The 23,741-nt window shown below is 36.4% G+C and overlaps 2 protein-coding genes across 2 annotated transcripts in view; one reads left to right on the forward strand and one right to left on the reverse strand.

Annotated features, from left to right (window-relative positions):
- LOC112286294 (potassium transporter 1) overlaps positions 1-22,100 on the forward strand; it is a 43,218-nt gene extending 21,118 nt beyond the window's left edge. Inside the window, exons 3-11 of the mRNA XM_024528048.3 lie at positions 18,221-18,318; positions 18,367-18,619; positions 18,906-19,154; positions 19,256-19,306; positions 19,438-19,698; positions 19,876-19,928; positions 20,157-20,271; positions 20,408-21,015; positions 21,267-22,100. Of these exons, the coding sequence (XP_024383816.1) occupies positions 18,221-18,318; positions 18,367-18,619; positions 18,906-19,154; positions 19,256-19,306; positions 19,438-19,698; positions 19,876-19,928; positions 20,157-20,271; positions 20,408-21,015; positions 21,267-21,893 (2,315 nt within the window). The 3' untranslated portion in view covers positions 21,894-22,100. The remainder of the gene's footprint in view (positions 1-18,220; positions 18,319-18,366; positions 18,620-18,905; positions 19,155-19,255; positions 19,307-19,437; positions 19,699-19,875; positions 19,929-20,156; positions 20,272-20,407; positions 21,016-21,266) is intronic.
- A 302-nt stretch (positions 22,101-22,402) lies between these two features.
- On the reverse strand, positions 22,403-22,991 carry LOC112287031 (small ribosomal subunit protein bTHXc). Its single transcript, XM_024529631.3, has one exon. The coding sequence runs from the start codon at positions 22,881-22,883 to the stop codon at positions 22,554-22,556; it is 330 nt and encodes a 109-aa protein (XP_024385399.1). The 5' UTR covers positions 22,884-22,991; the 3' UTR covers positions 22,403-22,553.
- Positions 22,992-23,741: the final 750 nt, after the last annotated feature.

Consider the following 23,741-nt stretch of genomic DNA (forward strand, 5'->3'; position numbering starts at 1 on the left):
GTATTTAAGATGTTATGTTCGTGAAATGGAATTAAATCGGATTTTTGAGAAGAAAATGGTTGAATTATTTGGACTTACCACGATATCGAAGATAAGAGACCATATTACATCGATTACGGATCGTTATGGGAATTCACGGGAGGTTTTTTCACATGCATTGAAAGAAAAATATTTCTTGGAAGATGCTGATCGTATTACTAAGAAGCTATTTCTGGAATGGATTGAACAACCTAATAAGAATTTGCAAGCAACAGAGCTATTAAGAGAATTTGAGAGGTAGTACTCTCAATTATCGAAGGTAGAAAAATTGACATTGGAGCCGAACAAAGTTGATCTATTTCTTCAAGCTGCTGATATAGAATTGCAAAGAAAATCGGAACTCCTTCTTGAAGACAAAGAAGAAGATGAAGGATTGACAACAAAGTGGAAGAACGTTGAAGATGCGGTGGAATTGCTTGCAAAAAGAGAAAGGAGGAAGGATAGGAGCAATATTTCGAAAACAATATAAGCATCCAAAACTCCAGTATGTACAACACCATTAACAATGCCTACAATTCAACCTTTGACATCCTTATCAAAGAAAGCAGATATGGGGATGGAAGAAATTACATGAAGAATGCGAGATCTTCAAATCAAATTGCCAAGACTTGAAGAGAATACTTCTACAAACAATTTGAAGAATGTTTCAAAACAAGGATATGTATAAAGATGCATTTGGTCTGATGACGCTTCACACACTAGGAAAGATTGCAATGAATTTAATAATATAATTCGGCAAGGAATTATTTGCTGGAAAGATGGGAAGATAGCATTAAAAGATAGGGAGGATCTTCTTCAAACCAATTTTGGCAAGGGAGGAATGAGAGTATTCGTTCAAGATTACTTAAAAGAGCATGAAATAGCAGCATGAGAAAGTACAAGTTATGGTGCTAGAGTAGATGATGACCTCGGTGGAAGTACGGAAACTAGTGAGTTTTGGGCTTCTGCCATTTCTACAATGCAAGAAGGGAAATTACCTTGAGAAGCATTATTGAGGACTGCAACTACAATGCGAGGTGCAACAGGTTGGAAAGATCCTGTTGAGTCTCTTTCAATTCACGCATATATTGCTAAAAGCCAACATGAAGCTTTGATGGAAGAAAAGAGACGAGAAAATTTTGATGATACGAGAGAAAGAAATTCTTCTAAGAGGCAAACTCGAGGAGACAAGGTTCGAGAGGCAGCTTCATAAGATTTGCTTGTAAAGGATACCTCAGCATCATTGGAAGAAAAAACAAGGGAGATAAAAGATAAAGGCAAATCAATTACTTATAAGCTACTTTCTGACATTGAAGCGGCAACAAATTTGAAAGGGATGTTGGAAGAACGTATATTAAATGCTAAGGTGGAATTCACATTGAAAGAAGTTTTGGGAATTACAAAGAAGGAGTTTCATGATGTTATCATTGACAGCATTAAGCGAAAGAGGTAATTAATGGACGAAACTGGAATGAGTCATGCTATTGATACAAGAATATATAAAGATGAAAAAGAGGTTGATATTGGTTACAAGCAACCAACAAATGAAAAGAATGGGTATAATCAACGAATACGTTTCGAAGATTATAGTGATAAGAAAATAGAAACTTTGAGCCATTATACTCGAAAGCATTTGACAAGGACAACTACTGAGGTATTAGTGAAAGTAGGAGATATAGAAGAACCAATTGTTGCTTTAGTCGACCATGGTTTTTAAATAAATCTTATGTCTAAAGATCTTTATAAGAAGCAAAAATGGCCAATTGATATGGAACATGGATTGACAATACGAGCAGCTAATAACACACGGGGTGAATTATATGGAGCTTATCAAGATGTCAAAATTCGGATTGGGGATGTTGCGACGGAGCAACATTTCTTTGTTCAAGATACAACATCTTATCCATTGATTTTAGGACAACCTTATATTATGGCAACATGGATGGAAACAAAAGTACTTGATGATGGTTTTGCTTATGTAAGGATACGTAGCGAAGATGGGAGGAAAGCTGTACAATTTCTAATAGTACCTCCTAACCATGAACGGAATCGAGATAGGTTGAGGGAGAAACCATTGCCAAAGATTGTTGAAGGATTTAAGGATTTTGGAGAGGTACCACTATGAAGCGAGATTATAGAGGTACAAAAGAAGGAGTACTCACGCGAGATGAAGGTGCCTTTGATGCGAGTTTTATTGATATTTTGGAAAATAGAAATATTATGTATAAGAAAGTTGATGATTTTAAAAGAAAAGAAAGAAAAAGATTATATGATATTGAAGGACAACTACGCAAGTTAGGTACATTGCAAGATGATGAGAGGATTTTAGGTGTTTATGAAGAAAATGGATTGGAAGATTCATTGGAATTGATTACATCTATTGGGTTAGGGGATAATGATAAGATTGTTGAGATTCATTCAAGAGAGGTTTATACCATACTTGAATCTTTTCAAGCACTAGAAGTCACTATAGAAACGAGATATAAAACAGTGTCATATTGTAACACGAGTATACCGTAAAAATATAAAGAAAAGAGACTTTTATTAATATTCAGTTACCTCGAATATTGGGAGCAACGACCAACTCCAGTATAAATACTGAGTGGCTAGGTTCAGTCACCCCGTTGCAGTCAACCAGGGCATACTGAAATGCTTTGTTCGATTCCAATAACGAGAGTCAGCAGGAAGGAAAAGGACCAATTCAAGCGACGGGTGAGCCTGGTTCGAAGAGCCAATTGGATCCAATTTTGAGAATCCAATCCGTGTCCTCTTACCCAATATGAGACCTGAATTGGTCGGGCAATCCAATGCAGTCTAATTACGGAAAAATCCGGGTCTTACTCTTGGACTCTTATCCAATATGAGACCTGAATTCGTCGGGTGACTCAATATGGTCCCGATTACGGGGTTTTGATTCTCTTTCAGGCTGTCTTGTTCTCTGTGCCGTTTTAGGGAACATTGTTTTCGGTAAAAGGATCTCTTAAAGGTAAAAACAGGGAGAAAAGCTCTGACGACAAGAGCTAATTTTGGATCCAAGCTTGACGGTGGGAGCCAATTCCGGATCCAAGACGGAAGATTGAAGAAATTCAGAGGATAAGGTTAGAGGAGAGAATAGTTTTGGGAGGGGAGTTTTTGAAGATAGGAGAGAGCTAGCTTCATGCTTCGGAGTCAGGGAAGAAAAGACTGAGAATTGGGTTTTTCTTCTTTATAGGATTTTGAGAAGACTGAGACAATCGTTGCTGAAGTCAGTGTTGTAATGGTGAATCAGGATTTTTAATGAAGTGGGTGTGATCACTCTTGACTGTTTTGTGAAATCGGAGTTACGTCTGTGATTGGAGAATTAAAAGGGTGTCTATAGGATTGAGTATGCAGAGTGAATGAAATTTGTTGGATTAATCTAACGAGATAGTCAGTGGATACAAGATCGTGAGTACAAAGTGGTATCGTATTACGTGCTTTCCTGCTCGAGAACGTGCCAAGCGTCTAGTTGTAGAAGGTAGTATGGAGATTCACCAATAGTCAAGTAGTCTATCAGTTTTTGACTGCTAAAATATAAACGACTTTAAGAATACACCGTAAATCTATATGAATGTCCTTCGACTGCTTGTCGAAGTCCTTTTTGCCCCAGTCGGTAGGTCTCTAGACGCTGCAGAGAACCCCGAACAACCCAATCTGCTAATCTCCGATACCGCTTTGTACTTACGATCTTGTATCCATTGACTGTCTTGTTAGATTAACCCAATAAATTTCATTCACTCCGCATATTCAATCCTATAGACATCCTTTTAATCCTTCAATCACAGACGTAACTTGATTTCACAAAATAGTCAAGAGTAATCAAACCCACTTCATTAAAAAATCCCGATTCACCATTACAACACTGACTTCAACAATGATTGCCTCAGTCTTCCCAAAACTCTATGAAGAAGAAAAATCCAATTCTCTGTCTTTTCTTCCCCGACTCGAAGCATGAAGCTCCTCTCCAATCCCCTTGATCTTCAAAAACCTCCAATGAAACCGAACTAGTAACCTTGAAAAGAGCTTGAAGCTAGCTCCTTGATCCAAAAAAAAATCCCCCCTGATCTGAAAAAAAAAACCTCCCAAAAACTTATTCCCCCCCCTAACCTTATCCTCTGAATTTCTTCAATCTTCCGTCTTGGATCCGGAATTGGCTCCTGTTGTCAGAGCTTAGATCCGAAATTGGCTCTCGCCATCAAAGCTTTCTCCTCCGTTTTTACCTTTAAGAGATCCATTTACTGAAAACAACGTTCCCTGAAACAGAGAATAGGATAGCTTGAAACAGAATCGAACTCCGTAATCGGGACCACATTGAGTCGCCCGACCAATTCAAGTCTCATATTGGATAAGAGTCCAGTAGTTAGACCTGGATTTTCCCGTAATCAGACTGCATTGGGTTGTCCGACCAATGCTGGCCTCATATTGGGTACGATGCCCATAGTAACCTGAATGTTCCCGTAATTAGACTGCATTGGGTTGTCCGACCAATGTAGGTCTCATATTGGGTAAGATGCCCGTAGTAACCTGGATGTTCCCATAACTAGACTGCATTGAATTGCCCGACCAATGCAGGTCTCATATTGGGTAAGAGGACCCGGATTGGATTCTTGAAATTGAATCCAAATGGCTCTTCGAACCAGGCTCACCCGTCGCGTGAATTGGTCCTTTTCCTTCCTGCTGACTCCCGTTATTGGAATCGAATGGAACATTTCAATATGCCCTGACTGACTGTAACGGGGTGACTGAACCTGACCACTCAGTATTTGCACTGGAGTTGGTCATTGTTCCCAATATTCGTGGTAACTGAATATTAATAAAAGTCCCCTTTCTTTATATTTTCACGGTATACTCGTGTTACAACATGACAGGGATATCAAAGATTAACAGTTTGGGTTGTTCGGGGTTCTCTGTAACTTTTAGAGACCTACCGGCCGGGACAAAAAGGACTTCGGTGAGCAGTCGAAGGGCATCCGTATAGATTTACGATGTAATCTTGTAGTCGTTTATATTATAATAGTCAAAAATGGATAGACTGCTTGACTATTGACGAATCTCCATACTACCTTCTACAGCCAGACGCCCGACGCATTCTCGAGCAGAAAAGCACGTAATACGACAACGGCAGATAAGAAAGTAAAGCCTGTTACCAGACTATTACCAGAAGATTCTTAGGAACAAATGAGAGAAGCATCAAAAGAAGCAAGTTTAAGAGATCCAATGAGAATTGGACATCAGTTTACTAAAGAGTCTTTTGAAGAATTGAAGATTGGTTCTGATGGTTCTTTATTGCCGAAGGAAATTACTTGCTTCAAAAAGATGTTGGCTAAACAAGGTAGATCGTTTGCCTTCGAATCTCATGAAATTGGATGTGTGGATCCAAATATTATAACACCTATAGTTATCTTCACTGTACCGCATGTACCTTGGAATCTAAGACCGATTCCAGTATCGAGGGCACATTTACCTAAATTGGTGGAACTATTAAAAGAAAAGATAAAGATGAAAATATTAGAACCTTCATTTGCGTCGTATTCTAGTCGATTGTTTACGGTACCTAAGAAGAATGGGTCACTACGGTTTATTCAAGATATGCAACCGGTGAATGCAATAACTGTCAGGAATGCAGGAATTGGACCTATTGTAGATGAATTTACTGAGGCGTTTGCAGGAAGGACGATCTATTCAATGGGTGACTTGTATTCAGGTTATGATCAATTTCAACTTGTCGAAGGAAGTAGAGATATGACAACGATGAGGATACCACTTGGATTGGTTAGAATGTACTCTATTCATCTAGGCGCGATCAACTCAGTTACGCATATGATGAATGGAATGAATAAGGTATTGAGAGATTTTATTCTGGAGAAGACTATGCCTTTTCTGGATGATGTTCCTATAAAAGGGTGCAGAGAAGGAGACAAGGATGAAACTTTAGATAAGAGGGGGTGTCGCAAATATGTTGTTGATCATATACAAGATTGTGAAAAGATTTTAACTTGACTTGGAGAAGTTCATCTTACATTATCAGGTATGAAGTCCGTATTTGGAGTACAAGAGGTTGTGATTGTTGGACATTTATGTGGATCTTATGGAAGAAAACCAGATCCGACTAAAGTTGATGCAATTGGAAGGATGAAAGAGGATTGTGATTCTTTAATAGAGGTTCGCAGGTTTTTAGGTGCATGTGTATTTTATCGAATCTGGATCCCTCATTATGCTCACATAACAGATCCATTATATGAACTGTTCCGCAAGGGCTATCGATTTAAATGGAAAGAAAGGCATATTCAGGCAATATAAAGATTGAAGAAATTATTGATGTCACCTCCAATATTGAGGAAGGTTGATTATAAGTGCAATAGATCAGTGATTCTTACTATGGACACTAGTCCAATTGCCATTGGATTGTCTGTGGGTCAAGATGATTCAAGTGGGAATAGATTTGCAGTTCGATTTAGAGCTAAATTTTTAAGTATTCGTCAACGTGCATATTCGCAAGTCAAAAGAGAACTTTGGGAAGTTGTTTCGACTATGAAAGCTAAAAAGGACTATAAGATTGGGGCAGTAGTAGTAATTGAAACAGATTGCTTACCATTGCTTGGAATGATTACTAACTGTTCAACGCTAGATATTACAATGTTGAGATAGATTGCTTATATTAAGTTACTAAATTTGGAATTTAAGCATATTACTGGGAAGGACAATTTAGTAGCAGACATGCTATCTCGAGTAAGATACGAGAGGGAGGACGAAATCGTTGAAGATATTAATGACATTGGATTGAAATTCTATTCAATATCAAATCTCAACAGAGAAGACAAGCTATTTCTTGAAGAATCTTATGAAGGAGAATTATTGGATATTGGTCATTATTTGAATACCTTGACTAAGCAGGGGAATTGGTCTACAGAAAAATTCAAACAAATAAGAAAAAAAGCATATGGATTTTTGCTTCAAGATGGATTTTTATGGAAGAGACCGAAGAAAGGAATTGGGATGCCACAACGAGTGATAGGCAAAAAGGAAGAAAAACTAAAATTATTAAAGGAGTTTCATGATAGTTTATGGGCAGGGCATAGAAGAATTTGGGCTACTTTTGCTAAACTCAAGGAACTATATTGGTGGAAAAATATGTATCAAGATGTGCTCTCATTTGTAGAGTCATGTAAAATCTGTCAATCGTATTCTAATATCCGACATCGAGATAGTCTTCATCCTACGCATCCTTTGGCTATTCATTTTAAATGGGTTGTTGATTTGGTTATTATGCCGGTTGGGTTATGGCAGATGAGATATTTAGTTTTAGCTCGTGAAGATTTATCAAATCAAGTAGAAGGAAGAGCATTGAGGACAAAATCTACAGAGGGGATTTGTAGGTTTTTGCTCGAAGATGTCATTTGCCGTTACGGGTGCGTAGGAAAAATCACTGCAGATCGTGGAGAATTAAATGCACAAGAAGCTCGTAAGTTCTTTGAAAGATGTGGAGTTAAACTATCACTGATTACTGCTTATAATCCAGAAGGGAATGCAAAAAGCAAATGTGGTCACCCACCGATTGTGAAAGCATTAGTTAAAGCTTGTAATGGGAAAGTTAGAGAGTGGCCACGGCTTTTGTCATTTGCATTATGGGCTGATCGAACAACACATAGTTCGGTGACAGGATATATGCCAATAGAACTTATGACAGGTCGAAAACCAATTATGTCGATTGAAGAAAAGGTACTTACTTGGAGTATGCTACCATGAGAAGATGAATTGACAAGAGAAGAACTTCTGGCTATTAGGATTCGACAATTGGAGCAAAGAACGGAAGATGTGCAGATAGCATTGGAAAGGTTAAAAAGAGCAAGGTTACAAAACAAGGCACGATTTGATAAGCAACATTGATTGAGACCTAAAGTAATTGAAGAAGGTGATTGGATACTTGTTTATGATAGTAGTCTGGACAACCAATATAGCACTTTACGAAAGTTTTCAAAACGTTGGTTTGGACCGTATGTGGCAACAACAGTTCATGATAATGCGACTTACTCATTGCAGGAATTAGATGGCAGAAGGTTAAAAATACTAATTGTAGGGAAGAGAGTGAAATTATTTTAACAAAGATATGCAGAAATAAATATAGAAGATTTTAATGAAGACATAGATATTCCGCAGTGGGAAGATGAAATTGATTAGATAGCAGAGATGATGAAGATGGACCAGACGAAGATTTGGAGAATATATTATGAATCAAATGGCAACTAGGTTAATTAATGCATATCGGAGGATGCGCAAGTTCAGAGGGGGTGGATGTCGTATTGTAACACGTCTATATAATGAAAATATAAATGAAGAAGATTTATTAATATTTAGTCACCTTGGATGTTAGAAGCGACGGCCAATTCTAGTGCAAATATTGAGAGGCCAAGTTCAGTTATCCCGTTACAGTCAGCCAGGGCATACTCACCAATAATGAAATGCTTTGTTCGATTCCAGTAACGGGAGTCAGTAAGAAGGGAAAGGACCAATTCAACGTCGGGTGAGCCTGGTTCAAAGAGCTAATTGGATCCAATTTCAGAAAACATCTAATCTAGGTCCTATTATGGGCTTCTTACCTAGTATGAGACCTGACTAGGTCGGGCAATCCAATACGGTCCAATTACGAGGCTTCGATTTTGTTTCACGCTGCTTCGTTCTTTGTGCCGTTCCGGGAACGTCCTTTCTGTAAAAGGATCTCTTAAAGGTAAAAATGGGGGGAGAGAAAGTAGGGGGTCGGCTGTTCCAATTCGAACAGTTCAAGGCGGAAGAATAGGATCTTCTTAGGATAAAAGAGGAGGATAGGTTAAGAAATGGATTTTTCGAGAATCAAGATTTTAGGTCGGAGAGCTAGCTTCATACTTTCGAATAAAGACGGAGAATTGGAGTTTTTTTTATATATAGGGTTTTGGAGAGACTGAGAGGATGATTGCTGAAAGTCAGTGTTCTATGGGTGAACTGGATTTTTTCATAAGAGAGGAAAGGCTAGTACTCTTGATTGTTGATGGAATGGGAGATACTTCTATGGTTGAAATTCAGAGTTGTCTAGAAGGTTGAGTATGCTGAATGCATGCGTGGTTGTGTTAATCTGATTATACGGATAGAGGATATCTGCCAACAGTTTAAAGACGTATTGGAAGTTGGCAACTTGGGGGTTGTTTAGGATTTCTATGATAACTGGGGACCTACCGACAAGGATAAAGAGAATATCAGCGAGCGGCCAAGGGACATCGATGTAGATTGCAGCATAGCCTCACATTCTATAAGCGGGGTTGAACTGAAACTTCTTGAGCATTCGAAAGCATTTGCAGAGACACTAGTGATAGATTGAAGATCACAGCTTGCCAAAGTTCATGGTCTAAGATTAAGGTAATTAACAATAAAGATAAAATAAAAAACATAAAATAAAATAAAAATAACAAAAGAGATTGAAGTTATATAGGGTCTCTAGGCATTTTATATTGAAATTAAGCTTTTACATTGCAATCCGATATAGATTATATTTGGGTAGTCAAGAATCCGATAGACTGCTTGAGTACTAGCGAAACACCATACTACCTCCTACAGCCAGATGCCTGGCACATTCTCAAGCAAGATAGCATGTAATACGACAATGCTTTATAATTTCAACATTCAGCAATAGATATCAAATAGGATGATGCAGCACTAACCACCATTTTGTCTACAGATTACAATATGAAGTAAAAAAATTGATGCTCAATTTACTTGATCCTTGGACATTGAGTCAAGCAATTGACTTTATTGTAAAATATGAGAATCAACTTTTTGAATTTTTGATTTGAGAATTGCACAAAAAAACCTTAAAGTTATTATAATTCAATGATGGCACCAATGACTTCTTAATCTAAGCATTTGAAAATAGATGACATGCAAATTAATACCACATATTTTAAACTTCTTATCAAACAAGAAAAGACTCATTGTCGTGAAGAAGGACTATGTTTATATTATGGAAAAGCAAAGCATATTAGTCAACATTATCGAAAGAAATGACGCAACTACAAAATGAAAAGTTCTATTATTGTAAATAAAAATATGTCAGAAAATACATTTGTCTATTTAGAATAAAGAGTGTGCAATAAGAATCTTGTACAATTCTTAATGAAGATCCTATTTTCTCCTCAAAATCCTATCCTTGTTTTACAATAGATGTACATTTAGAATCTAAGAACTCCAAAGCCTCTGCCTTAATAGATTCACGAGCCTCTCCTTATTTTTAAGATGAAGAATTTGTTTAAAGTCATAATATACAATTAGTACAAAAAACTAAACCCATACATAAAGAAGTCATAGACAATCATTTGTTATCTTCTAAAGATGTTACTCATAAAATACTTCCTATAGATGTAGTAATAAATGGTCATAATAGTTGCATAATTTTTAATATAATTAAATCTCCCTCTAATCCAATCATTTTAGATTTATTATGGCTAGAAAAATATAATCTTGTGATAGATTGGATATCTCGTAAACTTGACTTTTTCACAAACATTATTTAGAATTCTTCTAATTCAGTAGAAAGTTATGAGTTTAGTGTAGCCAAATTTATACTTGTAGGTGTAAAAGCTCTTTTGCATGCTGCAAAAAAAAGATCGTCTTTTATTATTTGTGCCACACCGATTTTAAATAATGAAAAGATTTCAAGTAAAAATCTAAGTCAATATCAAGATTTTTAAGATGATTTTGAGAAGAACAATGTAGATATTGTCTCGAAGCATTGTCTATATGATTGCTCAATCAACCTTAAAGAAGGAACTTAGCTGCTATTTGGTCCAATCTATAGTTTATCACAAAATAAGTTGGCTGAACTCAAAAAGGACATTGATGAGAACTTGGCCAAGAATTTCATATGCCATTCAAAATCTTGTGCAAGAGCTCCTACCTTTATTTGTGAAGAAAAAAGATGGATCATTGCGAATGTACATGGATTATTGAAGACTCAATAAGATTACCATCAAGAATATATATCCTCTACCTTTGATATCTAGTCTTCTTGATCAATTAAATCAATCTAAGATCTTGTCACGGACACAAAATACAGACTTGAAATCTAACAAGAAGTTCAAGAAGAAGTGGCAGAACTAGATTAAACAGATGAGTACAAGAACAACACCAGAAAGGTGAACTAGAACTCCAAGAGATGTGTTGTCGAGACTGAAGAACCCTTCAGCCTCGACTCCTATATATACTACTGAATAGGAAGCTTCTCGAGCTACTTCCGCTAACTAGGACGCTTCTCCAACAACTTCTACTAATTAGGAAACTTCTCGAGCAACTTCCTAGAATCTATCAGAATATTCTAGAACCTTCTAAGAATATTCTAGAACCTTCTAAGAGAATCTTTAGAGAATATTCTAAGAATCTTCTAGAACCTTCTAAAGGAATCTTTAGAGAATCTTTAGAGAATATTCTAAGAATCTTCTAGAACCTTCTAAAGGAATCTTTAGAGAATCTTTAGAGAATATTCTAGAAGAATATTTGAAGAATCTTCCAATGTATGTCCATGACAGATTTATATAAAAATAGATCTATGAAAAGCATACAATCTACTTCACATTAAAGAAGGAGATGAATGGAAGTCTGCATTTTGAACAAGGTATGGACTCTTTAAATATAATATCATGCCATTTGGACTCACGAATGCACCAATTACTTTTCAACATCTTATAAATGATGTTTTTCATGAATTTTTAGATGATTTTGTTGTCTGTTATTTAGACGACATTTTAATCTACTTTAAGGATACAAAAAAATATGAAGTTAATGTTTGTCATGTGTTACAAAAGTTTAGAAATGGGAGATTGTACACCGAGATGAAAAAGTGTGTATTTCATACTATCCAAGTTGACTTCTTAGGATACATCGTTTTAAACAATGGTCTAATGATGGATCCTAAAAAAGTTCAGACAATCATAGACTGAAAGACTCCAAAAATAGTAAGAGATGTATAATACTTTTTGAGATTTACTAATTATTATCAAATCTTCATCAAGAACTTTTTTCAAGTTGCAGTGCTACTTATATGTTTAACTTATAAAGACAAGCTCGAGTGGAATAAAAAAACAAAAGCATTATTTGAAGTATTGAAGAAAGCTTTTACTTGTATACCAATCATGCATTGCGTCGACTTTTCCAAAGCATTTTTTATGGAGACAAATGTATCTAACTTTGCCTTGGGTGCACTCTTATTACAAATAGGAGTGGATGGCAAACTTCATCTAGTAGCTTTTCATTCAAGAAAATTTTTAATAATCAAGATTAATTATGAGATCTACGATAAGGAACTTCTTACAATTGTGGATTCTTTTCAAGAATGGCATTATTATTTAGAAGGTGCTCAAGTTCAATTACTATATATATGGATCACAAGAATTTTGAGTATTTCATGTCTATACATGATTTGAATCATCGCCAGGCTGGTTGAAATATGTCTTTGTCAAGATTCAAGTTCAATATCACTTATTGGCTATGAAAAAAATAAGGTTTGTTTGATGCCTTTTCTAGACGTTCTTATCTTACACCAAAAGAATGAGAAGCAACTTTTTATCAACAAAAGAAAATTTTATTGAAGTTAAAATAATTTCATCTCTGAGCTATGAAATCAACATTGACTATTGATTTGACTTTTGTCAAGTAGATCCAAGCGAATATGTCCTTAGACCTTTTTATTTATGATATTAAAAATAATTCCTTTAAGTCTCAAATTACTTCAAAATTTGAGTTTAAAGAAAAACTACTCTATTTTAAAGGACGCTTATATGTTCCAAAAAGAGAAGCATGATTACATGCTCTTGAAACTCATCATTATTTCTTTGTAACAGGATATTTTGGATATAATAAGACTTTGGAGCTTATATCCAAGGATTTTTGGTACCCTCAAATGTAGAAGGCTGTTGAAGAATTTGTACAGAAATGTAATGTTTGTTCAAGATCAAAAACTCCTCGTCATCGATCTTATAGACTCCTCCAACCATTACCTATATCAAAACAACCATGGTCTTCAATTTCTATGGATTTTATCACGAATCTTCTAATTTCAAGTTCATATGATTCTAGATTCATGATTGAAGTTTGTTTCATCAAGATGGCATATTTTCTATCATGTATAAAATCTATCACATGTGAAATAACATCTAAACTCTTCCTTGACAATATCTATTGCTATCATGGATTATCAAGGGATATTATATCAGATAGAGGAACATAGTTTTTATGGAAATTTTGAAGAATTCTTTTCAAAATATTGAAGGTGGATATAAAACCATCTTCAGCTTTCCATCCTTAAATTGATGGACAAATAGAATAGATAAATCAAGTTTTAAAGTAGTATTTGAGGTATACCATCAACTATCTACAAGATGATTGAACAACACTTTTGCCATTGGTAGAGTTTGTTTACAATAATTTGGTACATTCTTCTATTCAACAAACACCTTTCTTTGCCAATTACAGTTATTATCCACGATTTGAAACTTTTAACTTTTCAAAAGTTGATAATCCTGCAGTGAAAGATGTCGCAAATTGATTGTCAGAGCTACATGCAACAATGAAGGCACAAATAAAAAAAGCTCAAGAACAATAAAAAGCCAATATATATATCTGTTGCAAGGAACAATCTCAATTCCATGTAGGGGATAAGATATGGTTACTTTGTCGTAATATTAAAATGATTTGTCTTTGTGATAAGCTGAATTATCATAAGCTTGAACTATTTTCTATTTGTAAATAGATCAATCTACTTGCTTATTGAATATACCTATTAGAGTCTATGAAAATCCATCATGTATTCCATGTATCTCTACTTGAACCATACAAGACAATGGATATATAAGAAAGAAGATAAATGCAACCACCTCCTATAGAAGTGGACAACAATAAAGAATTTGAAGTAGAAGAAGTCTTAGATTCAAGGTGATGCTCAAATAGGTTAAAATATCTAGTACATTGGTGTAGATTTGGCATTAATGAATGCACATGAGAGCCATCCAACAATCTAGCAAATGCATCAGCCAAAGTAAAAGCTTTTCATCAACGACATCCATCAAAACTAAGATAGAGAGTTAAGAAATTCTTTGCTATAAAGCAAAGCAAGCCCAATAGAGATTTCATTCTATCTTGTATCATTGTTTCTTTGTATTTTTTAGTGCTTAGGAGATGGAAAACCAACAACTAGCAGATTTAATTTAAGAACAATCATTTGCTTAGTTACTAAACTAGACATTGCAACTATTACAACCTTTGAAATAGAAAAATTGATATAAATATTTTAAAAAATTACATGTTCTTCCTTGAAGAAATGGAAAAATACAATGCATTTGGTACCACGACCTTGGAAGGAACTCCCAATATTTTGTAATACTTTTGGAGGTAGAAACCATTCTTGATGGTATTACTAATTTTTTGTTTGAAGGAAGTTATGAAGGCCTCAATAATGATCAAATATAAGGATAGTCTTCTCACTTTGGTATGAAATATTATTGATGGTTGAAGGGACCTATCAACTACCTTCGAAGGGAATAAAGATTAGAGTACGTGGTAAATACAGTTTGATGCATCTTTGACTTCATCTACATGTAATTACCGCTTCTCGTGGAATTTGTCCCTAAAAAGGGAGATAATATCATAAACATACATATTTATCTTGATAATTATCTAGATAATAAAAATAGATAGAAGTAAGTCAAAGTAGATTAATATGATAATATCTTGTGGAAAGCTTCGTTGAAGTTTTATAGATGCTATTTTACCTTTATATATATCTATAGGTGATTGATATGTTGAAAACTTGGCCAACAAAGAGGCCACATGTTGGCATATTGACCACTTGTAGTACAAGTTGGACATATGGCGCATATCTAAGAAACTTGCGTTACAAATTAAACATGTGTCCTACAAGTTGGACGCATACTAGAGGTCCTATAGCATGTTGCTACATAGTTTTTAATTCAATAGTATATATAGAGGCAAGAGTGAGGCCTTTTTCACTCTTATCAACTCTTTTTTTGCTTTTAGTCTAGTTTCAAGAGTCTAATATTTTCTAATCTTTAGTAATAGCCATTTGAGTTCTTCCTTGAATATACATACTTTCTTGTCTTTTGTCACTTTTCTTTTGATAGAGATTCGACAACTTTATGTATCTTCTTTCAATTTGTGTCCTTGATACTATGGTGTACTAGATTCTTGAGAATAGAAATAGTTATTTTTATAATTAAAAATCCTTTTTTTATTCAAGAATGTCATAATTCTTAAGTACTTTACAAAGCGACAAAGTCTTCCTTGTTGCAGTAATCAAAGTTACATACATTACTTTTATTAATAGAATAGAAATTAAAGATTGTTTCTTACTTGACCAAGTGATAATTGCCCCCTCAATATAAATGCATAGCCTCTTATTTAATAGTGTCTTTCGACACAATCTACTCTATTTACATTACTATAGCCTATAAATTATAAATTTGTTTCTTTTCTTCCATATTATAATATCAAATATTTAATTTTTTATGTAAATAAAAAAATATTTTTTTGATTCCTTATCAATGCAAAACATATGGATGTACCATGTATTAATCAAAGTAATGATAAGAAAATACAATGTCATACCTTGTACCATTTGTAATATACAATAATGAACTTAAAACTTTTCAATAAAGCTTTATATATTTTGCATCTAGAAGATCATTGTTTACATGTATAGTGACATGACTTTATACCAATGGTGTAGCAATTGCTTTTGTATCTTTTATTCCAAAATTCTTCAAACTTTCAATAAATATACTTAATTTGGCTCAAATTAAAAGTATTATTTTTTTGTTTTACAAAAAACTAATGCAAAAAAAATCAAAAGGCCACTAAGGTCTTTCATCTTATAGCATTTTTGCAATTTATTCTTTCATTTCACAAGGATCTCAAAGTTCTTGCCACTAATAAGTATGTCATTGACATAGATAATTAGTGAATTTAAATTAATAAATTTTATATTAATAAGTAGTAGTATCCTACTGCCACTTATAATATTTTTCAAATCAATGCCACCTACATAATGACATCTTGATAGTAGAGCCTAAGTGATTGTCTCTACTTTGGGTAGATGGAATTCTACTACTTCTATTGATATTAAATTTACTTCCGCTTCAACCATTTTTCTACCTAATCCATCATATACATATAATCTTAAAACTTAAGGTTAAAATATTTCTAATTCACTTAGATGTTGAAAATCTATCAAAATAAGATTATTTCTATGATCCATATCTTCTCAAAAATTTTCTTGAAGAATTAGTGGCTCACCAAGTAACTCATTCTTATTATGAAGAAAAATCACATATCAACTAATAATCATCTATTTTTCTTCAGGTAGAAAAATTTCATATCTTTTTGCTATTTTTGAATATTCAACAAAAATATCCTTCTTATCTTTACATTGAACTTTTGATATTTTTCTTTTAGTATGTGATATCAAGCAATAAAATCAAAATAATAAACATTTTGAAGAGAAGCTTTTTCACCATAAAAAACTTTGTGTGGTGTCTTACCACCAAGTCTTGCAAATTGAAGGTGATTGCAAGTCCAAGTCATAAATTTTGCTTCAAATGCTTGATATTGATGATCTAACTTAGCATCATCTAAAAGTGTTTGTACTCTAAAAATAATCCATATTATATGCTTTTTATGTTGATAATTTTATATATATGTGTAAGAGTAATCATGTACTAAATGCCTTTAGTTTTAAAGTAAAGATTAAGCTTATTATTCAAGAATTTAGTATCTTGATCAATGTTAAAAGTTTTTATTATTCTTCTTCTTCTTTTTTGTGCCTTTGTTTCCCAAGGCTTATAAGTAAAATATACTTGGTTTTTAATTTGAAAAAATATAAGGCTACAATAACCATAATATTCATTAATCTGCACAGCTAATCATTTGGCACCACCAAAGCTAGGCGTATTAGAATAACAAAGGTCAAACACTATTATATCTAAAATACTAGTGGCATGCTTGTGCTTGTGTAAAAAAGATTACCTATAGACCTTGCCAATAATAGAAAATTATAGTAATATAGTAAGTATAAAAAATGCCATGCTCTATTTGCTCATTTCACTACCAACTTCAATGTACTGATCCCTAAGATAAAAAATCTCTCCAAAATTAATTTCCATAAGCTTTCCATCCACATATCAAAGATTATGCAATTTCTTGATTAAAAATATCTTACTAATAATTCTTAAGGGCTTACAAATCTTAGCCAATATGCCCCACATCTCTTTTGTAGCATTACATTTGCATATATGAGTTAATTGTGAAGACTTAACATTAAGTGCAATCAATGTTTGTACTTTTACTTCACTTAATTCTTATTTTAATTTTTTTCATCAATACCTATAGGACATTCTAATGTCTTGCCTACATACATGTAGATCTTATAAATGCACATCAAGTGTTTCATAACAAATGTCCATGCACCATAGTTTTTCTCATCTAATTAATCAATGTAATGATACATTGAAGATGATGCCATTACTAAATACAACTACTACAATAGCAACAAATAACTAATACAACTAATACAATAGCAATAAATAACTATAAGTGAATAATTAACAAATGGCCTACAAAATACAATATTTGAGGAGTAGTAGTAGTATTAAGCTATATTGGAGCAAAAAAAAACTTTTCACTACGAACAATATATAGAATTCAATTAAATAAAAATCAACATCAATAGAATTAAATTCATCTAGCAATTCTAACAACTCCTCGACTTCAACAACATTCCAATGGAAATGGAGCTCTAGCAGCAAGTACATCATCCATAGAATACTTCCATCCAAGTTTTCACCTACAAAAACATCCAATCCGTTCATCCAAATTCGATTCAGACAAATCTCATCCACAACACTGTTCATCCAACTCTGATACCATGTTATGAAAACATGATGTGTTATGAAAATCGGATGGACATCATTTGTTGTAGGAAGTCAAGCAATGAAAGGGATGGGCAATTCCAGTGTCTTATTTAAGAGCTGGATAAGTTACAGCTTTCTGTACATATAATATGGGACATTCAACAGAATCTGATATATCTATTAATCTATATCTATCTATCTTGAGGCTGATTCATGTTGACGCTGCCGTGTGCGTTGCATTGAAGCACAACCATTTGAGGTCGTGACGCAGGCCCACCTCGGCCACCCACAAGTCCGCAAAAGCGCTGCCGCAGTGCCGGGGGTGGGATTCGAAATTCGAGCTGTGAGTACTCATGGTGGGCGTGTGCTTTTCCGTTGCTGATCCTTTCAGAAAATTTCGAGGATAACCACTGCGCATCTCGCCTTCCAGAGCATTGGAGTAATCTACGGTGACATCGGGACATCGCCACTGTACGTGTACGCAAGCACACACGTCTTGAATAAGACGGACGACGCAGGCAATTTCATCCCTGCGTTGAACGACGACATTCTGGGTGTGCTTAGCCTCATCATCTACACTTTTACGCTCATTCCCCTCATCAAGTATTGTTTCATTGTCCTTCAGGCCAACGACAACGGCAATGGTTAGTCTCCACCTGTGGGTTTTGCATTCTCCAAAAAAAATAAATAAATAAATAAATAAAATAAACTTATCCTTAACTCATTTCCCCTAAGTGCTCTACCAATCGCGCACTTTAAGGGTCTGCGATATTGATATTCAGTTAAATTCAGAAAGACGGGCAATTTGAAAGGAAGACAGTCAAATAGGTTGAGCTGTCTCGTCTGCTTGAAGAGCTCATTTGAAGTGACATTCTGCAAGTATTTAACGAATCCGCACACTGAACAACTCGATGGCACGGGTAACTGCAGGTGGGACGTTTGCTCTCTACTCACTGATATGCCGCTACGCGAAGATCAACTTGGCCACCAATCAAGCTCCAGAGGATCGAGTTCTTTCCACTTACCAGCTGGACCTCCCAACGCAAAATGCGAAACGTGCAGCAAAGATCAAGGAGTATCTCGAGAGGAGCAGGTTCTGGAAGAATCTCTTGCTGACTGTGGCACTGGTCGGGACGTGCTGTGTCATCGGCGATGGCGTCCTGACCCCTTCCATCTCAGGTACACATCCATCGCAGTCTTGGGGGCTAAGTTAAGTCAATCTTACCAAAAATTATCACAAAATTAATGTCTTCACTCCCATGTGTGTTGGTTGCCTTCAGTGCTCTCAGCCGTGTCAGGACTCAAGGTCAACACACCAACAATATCAAACGGTTAGTACAGCAGCTCCAAGCTCTGCTATCTCTCAATCAATGCTCTACCTCATCCCAGCATAAGAAATCTGTTGAAGATTATTAAATAAGATGCCACAAGCTTCGTCACTGTCTGAGTATTTCGTGTGCAGATGTGGTGGTCGAGGTGTCCGTCGCAAGCTTGGTGGTGCTGTTCGCCATTCAGAGGTTCGGTACGCATAAAGTGGGCAACAGCTTTGCGCCTTGCATTTGCTTGTGGTTCGCCTGCATTGCACTCATCGGCATTTACAACATCATCAAATTTGACCCCTCCATTTTCAAGGCGTTCAACCCTTACTACATCAATTCGTTTTTCAAACGCAACAAGAGGGACGGATGGGTCTCGCTTGGAGGTGTTGTTCTTGCAATTACAGGTATGGTTGTCAAACAACAGCAAGCGTGAAATCCTACCAATTTATTCAATCCTTCAACAGCTTGATGTGATAGGATAATGGACCTTGGACATGCTGATGGACACCGCGTCTGCAGCTTGCCGATTGTAAGCCAATCATTGTGGGCACTTTCCCAATAAGCTTTGTCTGAAAATGCAGGGTCGGAAGCCATGTTCGCCGATCTTGCTCACTTCTCCGTAGCATCAATTCAGGTAGAATTTAAATTCGATACTAACTCTCGGTCTTAACCGCTATACATTAACTTTTTCTTAGTAAAATGTCTGAAATGATTAAGGTGAGATGCTCTTGCTGAGGGATGTAGTTTTCAATCGAACACTGAAAATTCAAATTCGTGAAGCAAGCGCATGTTTCTTCGTGTCAAGTAGGTTTAGCGTTGCACCCACATGGACAACCTTCGCTTACATTGACTACTTTTGCAGATCTCTTGCACCATTGTGGCATACCCTTGCTTGATTCTAGCTTACATAGGCCAAGCTGCATGGCTCATGAAGCATCAGGATATGGTTAGCACCACGTTCTATTCCTCAATTCCAAGTGAGTACTGCCCACCAACTCCCCTTGTCTCGTTTTCCCTAATTGATTTGCGCAATCAGTTTCAGTAGGGATTTAATTCAACGACGTTGAAGCGATGTTTGAACTTAGATAACATGGTATCTTTGTTCATATCCAGAGCCCGTGTACTGGCCCATGTTCGTAGTGGCGACTGCAGCTGCCGTTATTGCTAGCCAAGCCATGATTTTGGGAGTCTTTTCCATTGTTGTCCAATCAATGGCTTTGGGATGTTTCCCACGATGCAAGATTGTCCACACATCTCCCAAGTATGAAGGCCAAATCTACATCCCTGAAATAAACTGGGCCCTCATGGTAATGTGCATAATTGTTACTGCGGCGCTTCAAGACACAGCCAAGATCGGCAATGCGTATGGTGTAACTGTGGTGGCCGTTATTTTCATGACAACGTTCTTCGTGTCGTTCATCATGCTCATGATCTGGCAAAAGAACTTGTGGCTTACTCTCGCTTTCTTTGATTTCTTCGGCGCCATAGAGTTGGTATATTTCTCTTCTGTGATGTACAAGATCCCGCAATATGGTTGGATTCCAATTGCGTTTGTGACAGGGCTCATTTCAATCATGTACACTTGGTACTACACCCGGAAGGAGGCATTCAAATATGAAGTCAACAACAAGCTATCAATGAACTGGTTGCTGGGGCTCGGCTCAAACCTGGGCATTGCTCGTGTTCCGGGGATCAGCCTCATCTACACCGAACTACCACAGGTACCTAGTCAAATTCAAATAATGAAATTTCTGTACTCAAAAACCGTCATAGGCTTTACAAGGAAAACTATCTCTACATCTATTAGCGACAGTGGCTTAACGTACTTTAAATTGAGTTAACTTCTAGCCCTGAACATGTACAACACAGCTCCGAGATTACTCACATTCTGTCCTCCTGTTGCAACCCATAGAACTAACAATTGAGTTCACTGTTAATTAATCCATCCTTTGCCTTATTGTGGAATTCTCAGGGTGTACCTGGCATATTTGGGCACTTGATTAGCAACCTCCCCGCCATGCACTCCACCCTGATTTTGGTCTGCATCAAGAATCTGCCCATGCCTACAGTTCCTGCGGAAGAACGCATCCTGCTCCGCCGAGTGGGTCCCCCAGCCTATCGTATGTACCGGTGTGCTGTGCGATACGGCTACAAAGATGATGATGGTCGTGGTGCCGAACTTGAAGACGAACTCATGAGCAGCCTCGAGGAATTTCTTCGAGCTGAGGCCGCAGGAGCATTGCAACTAGAATTGGCCTCGAATCCTGCCAATGAAGATTGCAGAGCACTCGAAGACTACCAAGCAGGAGGAAGCCTTGTTACGGGTGCCCACGACAAGGGGCGGAAAACTGACCACGACATTGAGATTGACAGCAGGGCGCAAAGGAAGATTGAGGGTCTGCAGCAAGCCAGACAAAACGGTGTAATTTACATCCTTGGGCACACAAATTTGCGGTGCAAGTCGGAATCAAATTTCCTTCGAAAGTTCATTATTGACGACTACTATGGATTCCTGCGTCGCAACTGTCGAAGCATCATCGATACCTTCGATATCCCCCACACTAATTTGTTGCAAGTGGGTATGGTGCACTATATCTGATGCCATTGCTTGTGGAAGCGGAGACCCTTCCAAAAAAGCACGTGGAGGAACCTTCACGTGTACTTGGAAGGGCTTTCGCTATCAGAAGTCACGCATTTGGATTGTTTGGCTATACTATCAGCAATTGTGAACTGTAAATGGGTTTTCGGACTACCCAGAGTGGAGTGATGTATCATTTCCTTTTGAAATCAAAGCAAGTTTTGTGCAGTGCAATGTACTTGTTTCTCACGTCTCGCTCCAACCTCCGTGCAATGTTCAAAGACAAGCTCACTTCTAAATCCATACTTATCTTTTTGAACACACCAATGCTGGTTCCTATATTCCGCCTCTACAACCAATTTATAAGTCTATGAGCAGTCCGCTCAGATATCATAAAATCTAGTAACCCTCGCCTCATATATAAATGAACCAAGACACCCATGAAAAGAGATGCGGCATTGGTGTTCGAACCATGAATTTGAAATGCGAGTGCAGTTGTCCATTCCAGAAAAATAGATACGGTGAAAAAATGGTTGAAACGCTAAATTGAAGAATTAAATTTAAAAGAAAAACACCATACCATACAAAAATCTCCACGTAGGCCTTGAAGGTCCAAAAATGGCTATAACAATAACTTCGAAGGACAGCATAGTGCAGTAATAGCCAAATACATTCAAATCCTCATTGCCTGTTGAAGAGACTCTCGTCAATCTCCACGTTGATGAACTCGGTATCCTCAACCTCCTTCTTGGTCCGTGGTGGCAGCGGCGTGACGGCCAATCCAGTCCCCTTGGAGGAGTCCTTAGGGCGGCAGTTGCCGAATGAGCCGCGAGCGCGCTTGCCCTTTGCAGTGCGCCTGTCGCCCCGGCCGCACACAATGGCGGGCAGCGAGACGGACACACACGAAGACGCGGACGCCGCTATATTACTTAGCAAGGGAAGAGCAGTAAAGAAGGTGGAGGAAGAGCAGCTCAACGAAGAGGGAACCACGACGAGCGATGCCATGGCCATGACTCCTGCCTTCCAAGCTTCAGTAACGAGACCCCCTCAACCTTAGAGGCTTGCAAAGACAGGGGCACAACAATTCTGAGAAGATGAAGGCAACGAAACATGACGAGGGTTCAAAAGCAAAGAACCAGCGCAACGAGAAGAGGGGTGATACCCGGGAAGAAGGGATAAGGTTTATACCCGGAATAACCCCCGCCTCGCCCTCTCGGGAAACCAATTACTGACACAAATTTGGCATGTTGCCGTAATAGGCTTGTGATTATTTGGCCTTGCAACTTGCTTGACATACCAGGCATTGACAATAGATAAATGAGTGAGTTGATAAGTGTGGGTTGTATCTGCGACAAGGATGTGTTGCATTCTTTTAAGTAAATTGTGCCACTCAATAAAACATTATTGATTTCTAATATTTATTTTATAATATTCTACTTTTGATTTATTTTTCCAATTTTTTTTAATAAAAGGATAGAATTCATTTGAATCTTTTTTTCTTTACCATGTTTGAATAAGATTGAGCTTAGTTTAAAATTTTGATGTATTTACTTTCATATAGCTTAGATTTGAATGTATTTTTTTAAACAAAGATTAAAGATAAGAAAGAGAATATTGATATAAAATAAATCATAATGATACATATATTAAGTAAAATCCACATCTATAAGGCTTCTCTATAAGATGTTATCTAATTTGCCTACTTTTATTTATTTCTACTTAATTCTTTTTATTTAGGTAATTTCTATTGTCAATTATGTCCATGATATTAACTATCTTTCTTAAAACAAGTTACACAAGAAGTGGTAGTCACATGTTAAGGAAGTCAAAGATGCAACATATTATATTTACCACATATTTTGATTTTTA

The sequence above is a fragment of the Physcomitrium patens genome, chromosome 9 (genome assembly GCF_059467195.1).
Source record: "Physcomitrium patens ecotype Gransden chromosome 9, ASM5946719v1, whole genome shotgun sequence".
NCBI classification, from domain to species: domain Eukaryota; kingdom Viridiplantae; phylum Streptophyta; class Bryopsida; order Funariales; family Funariaceae; genus Physcomitrium; species Physcomitrium patens.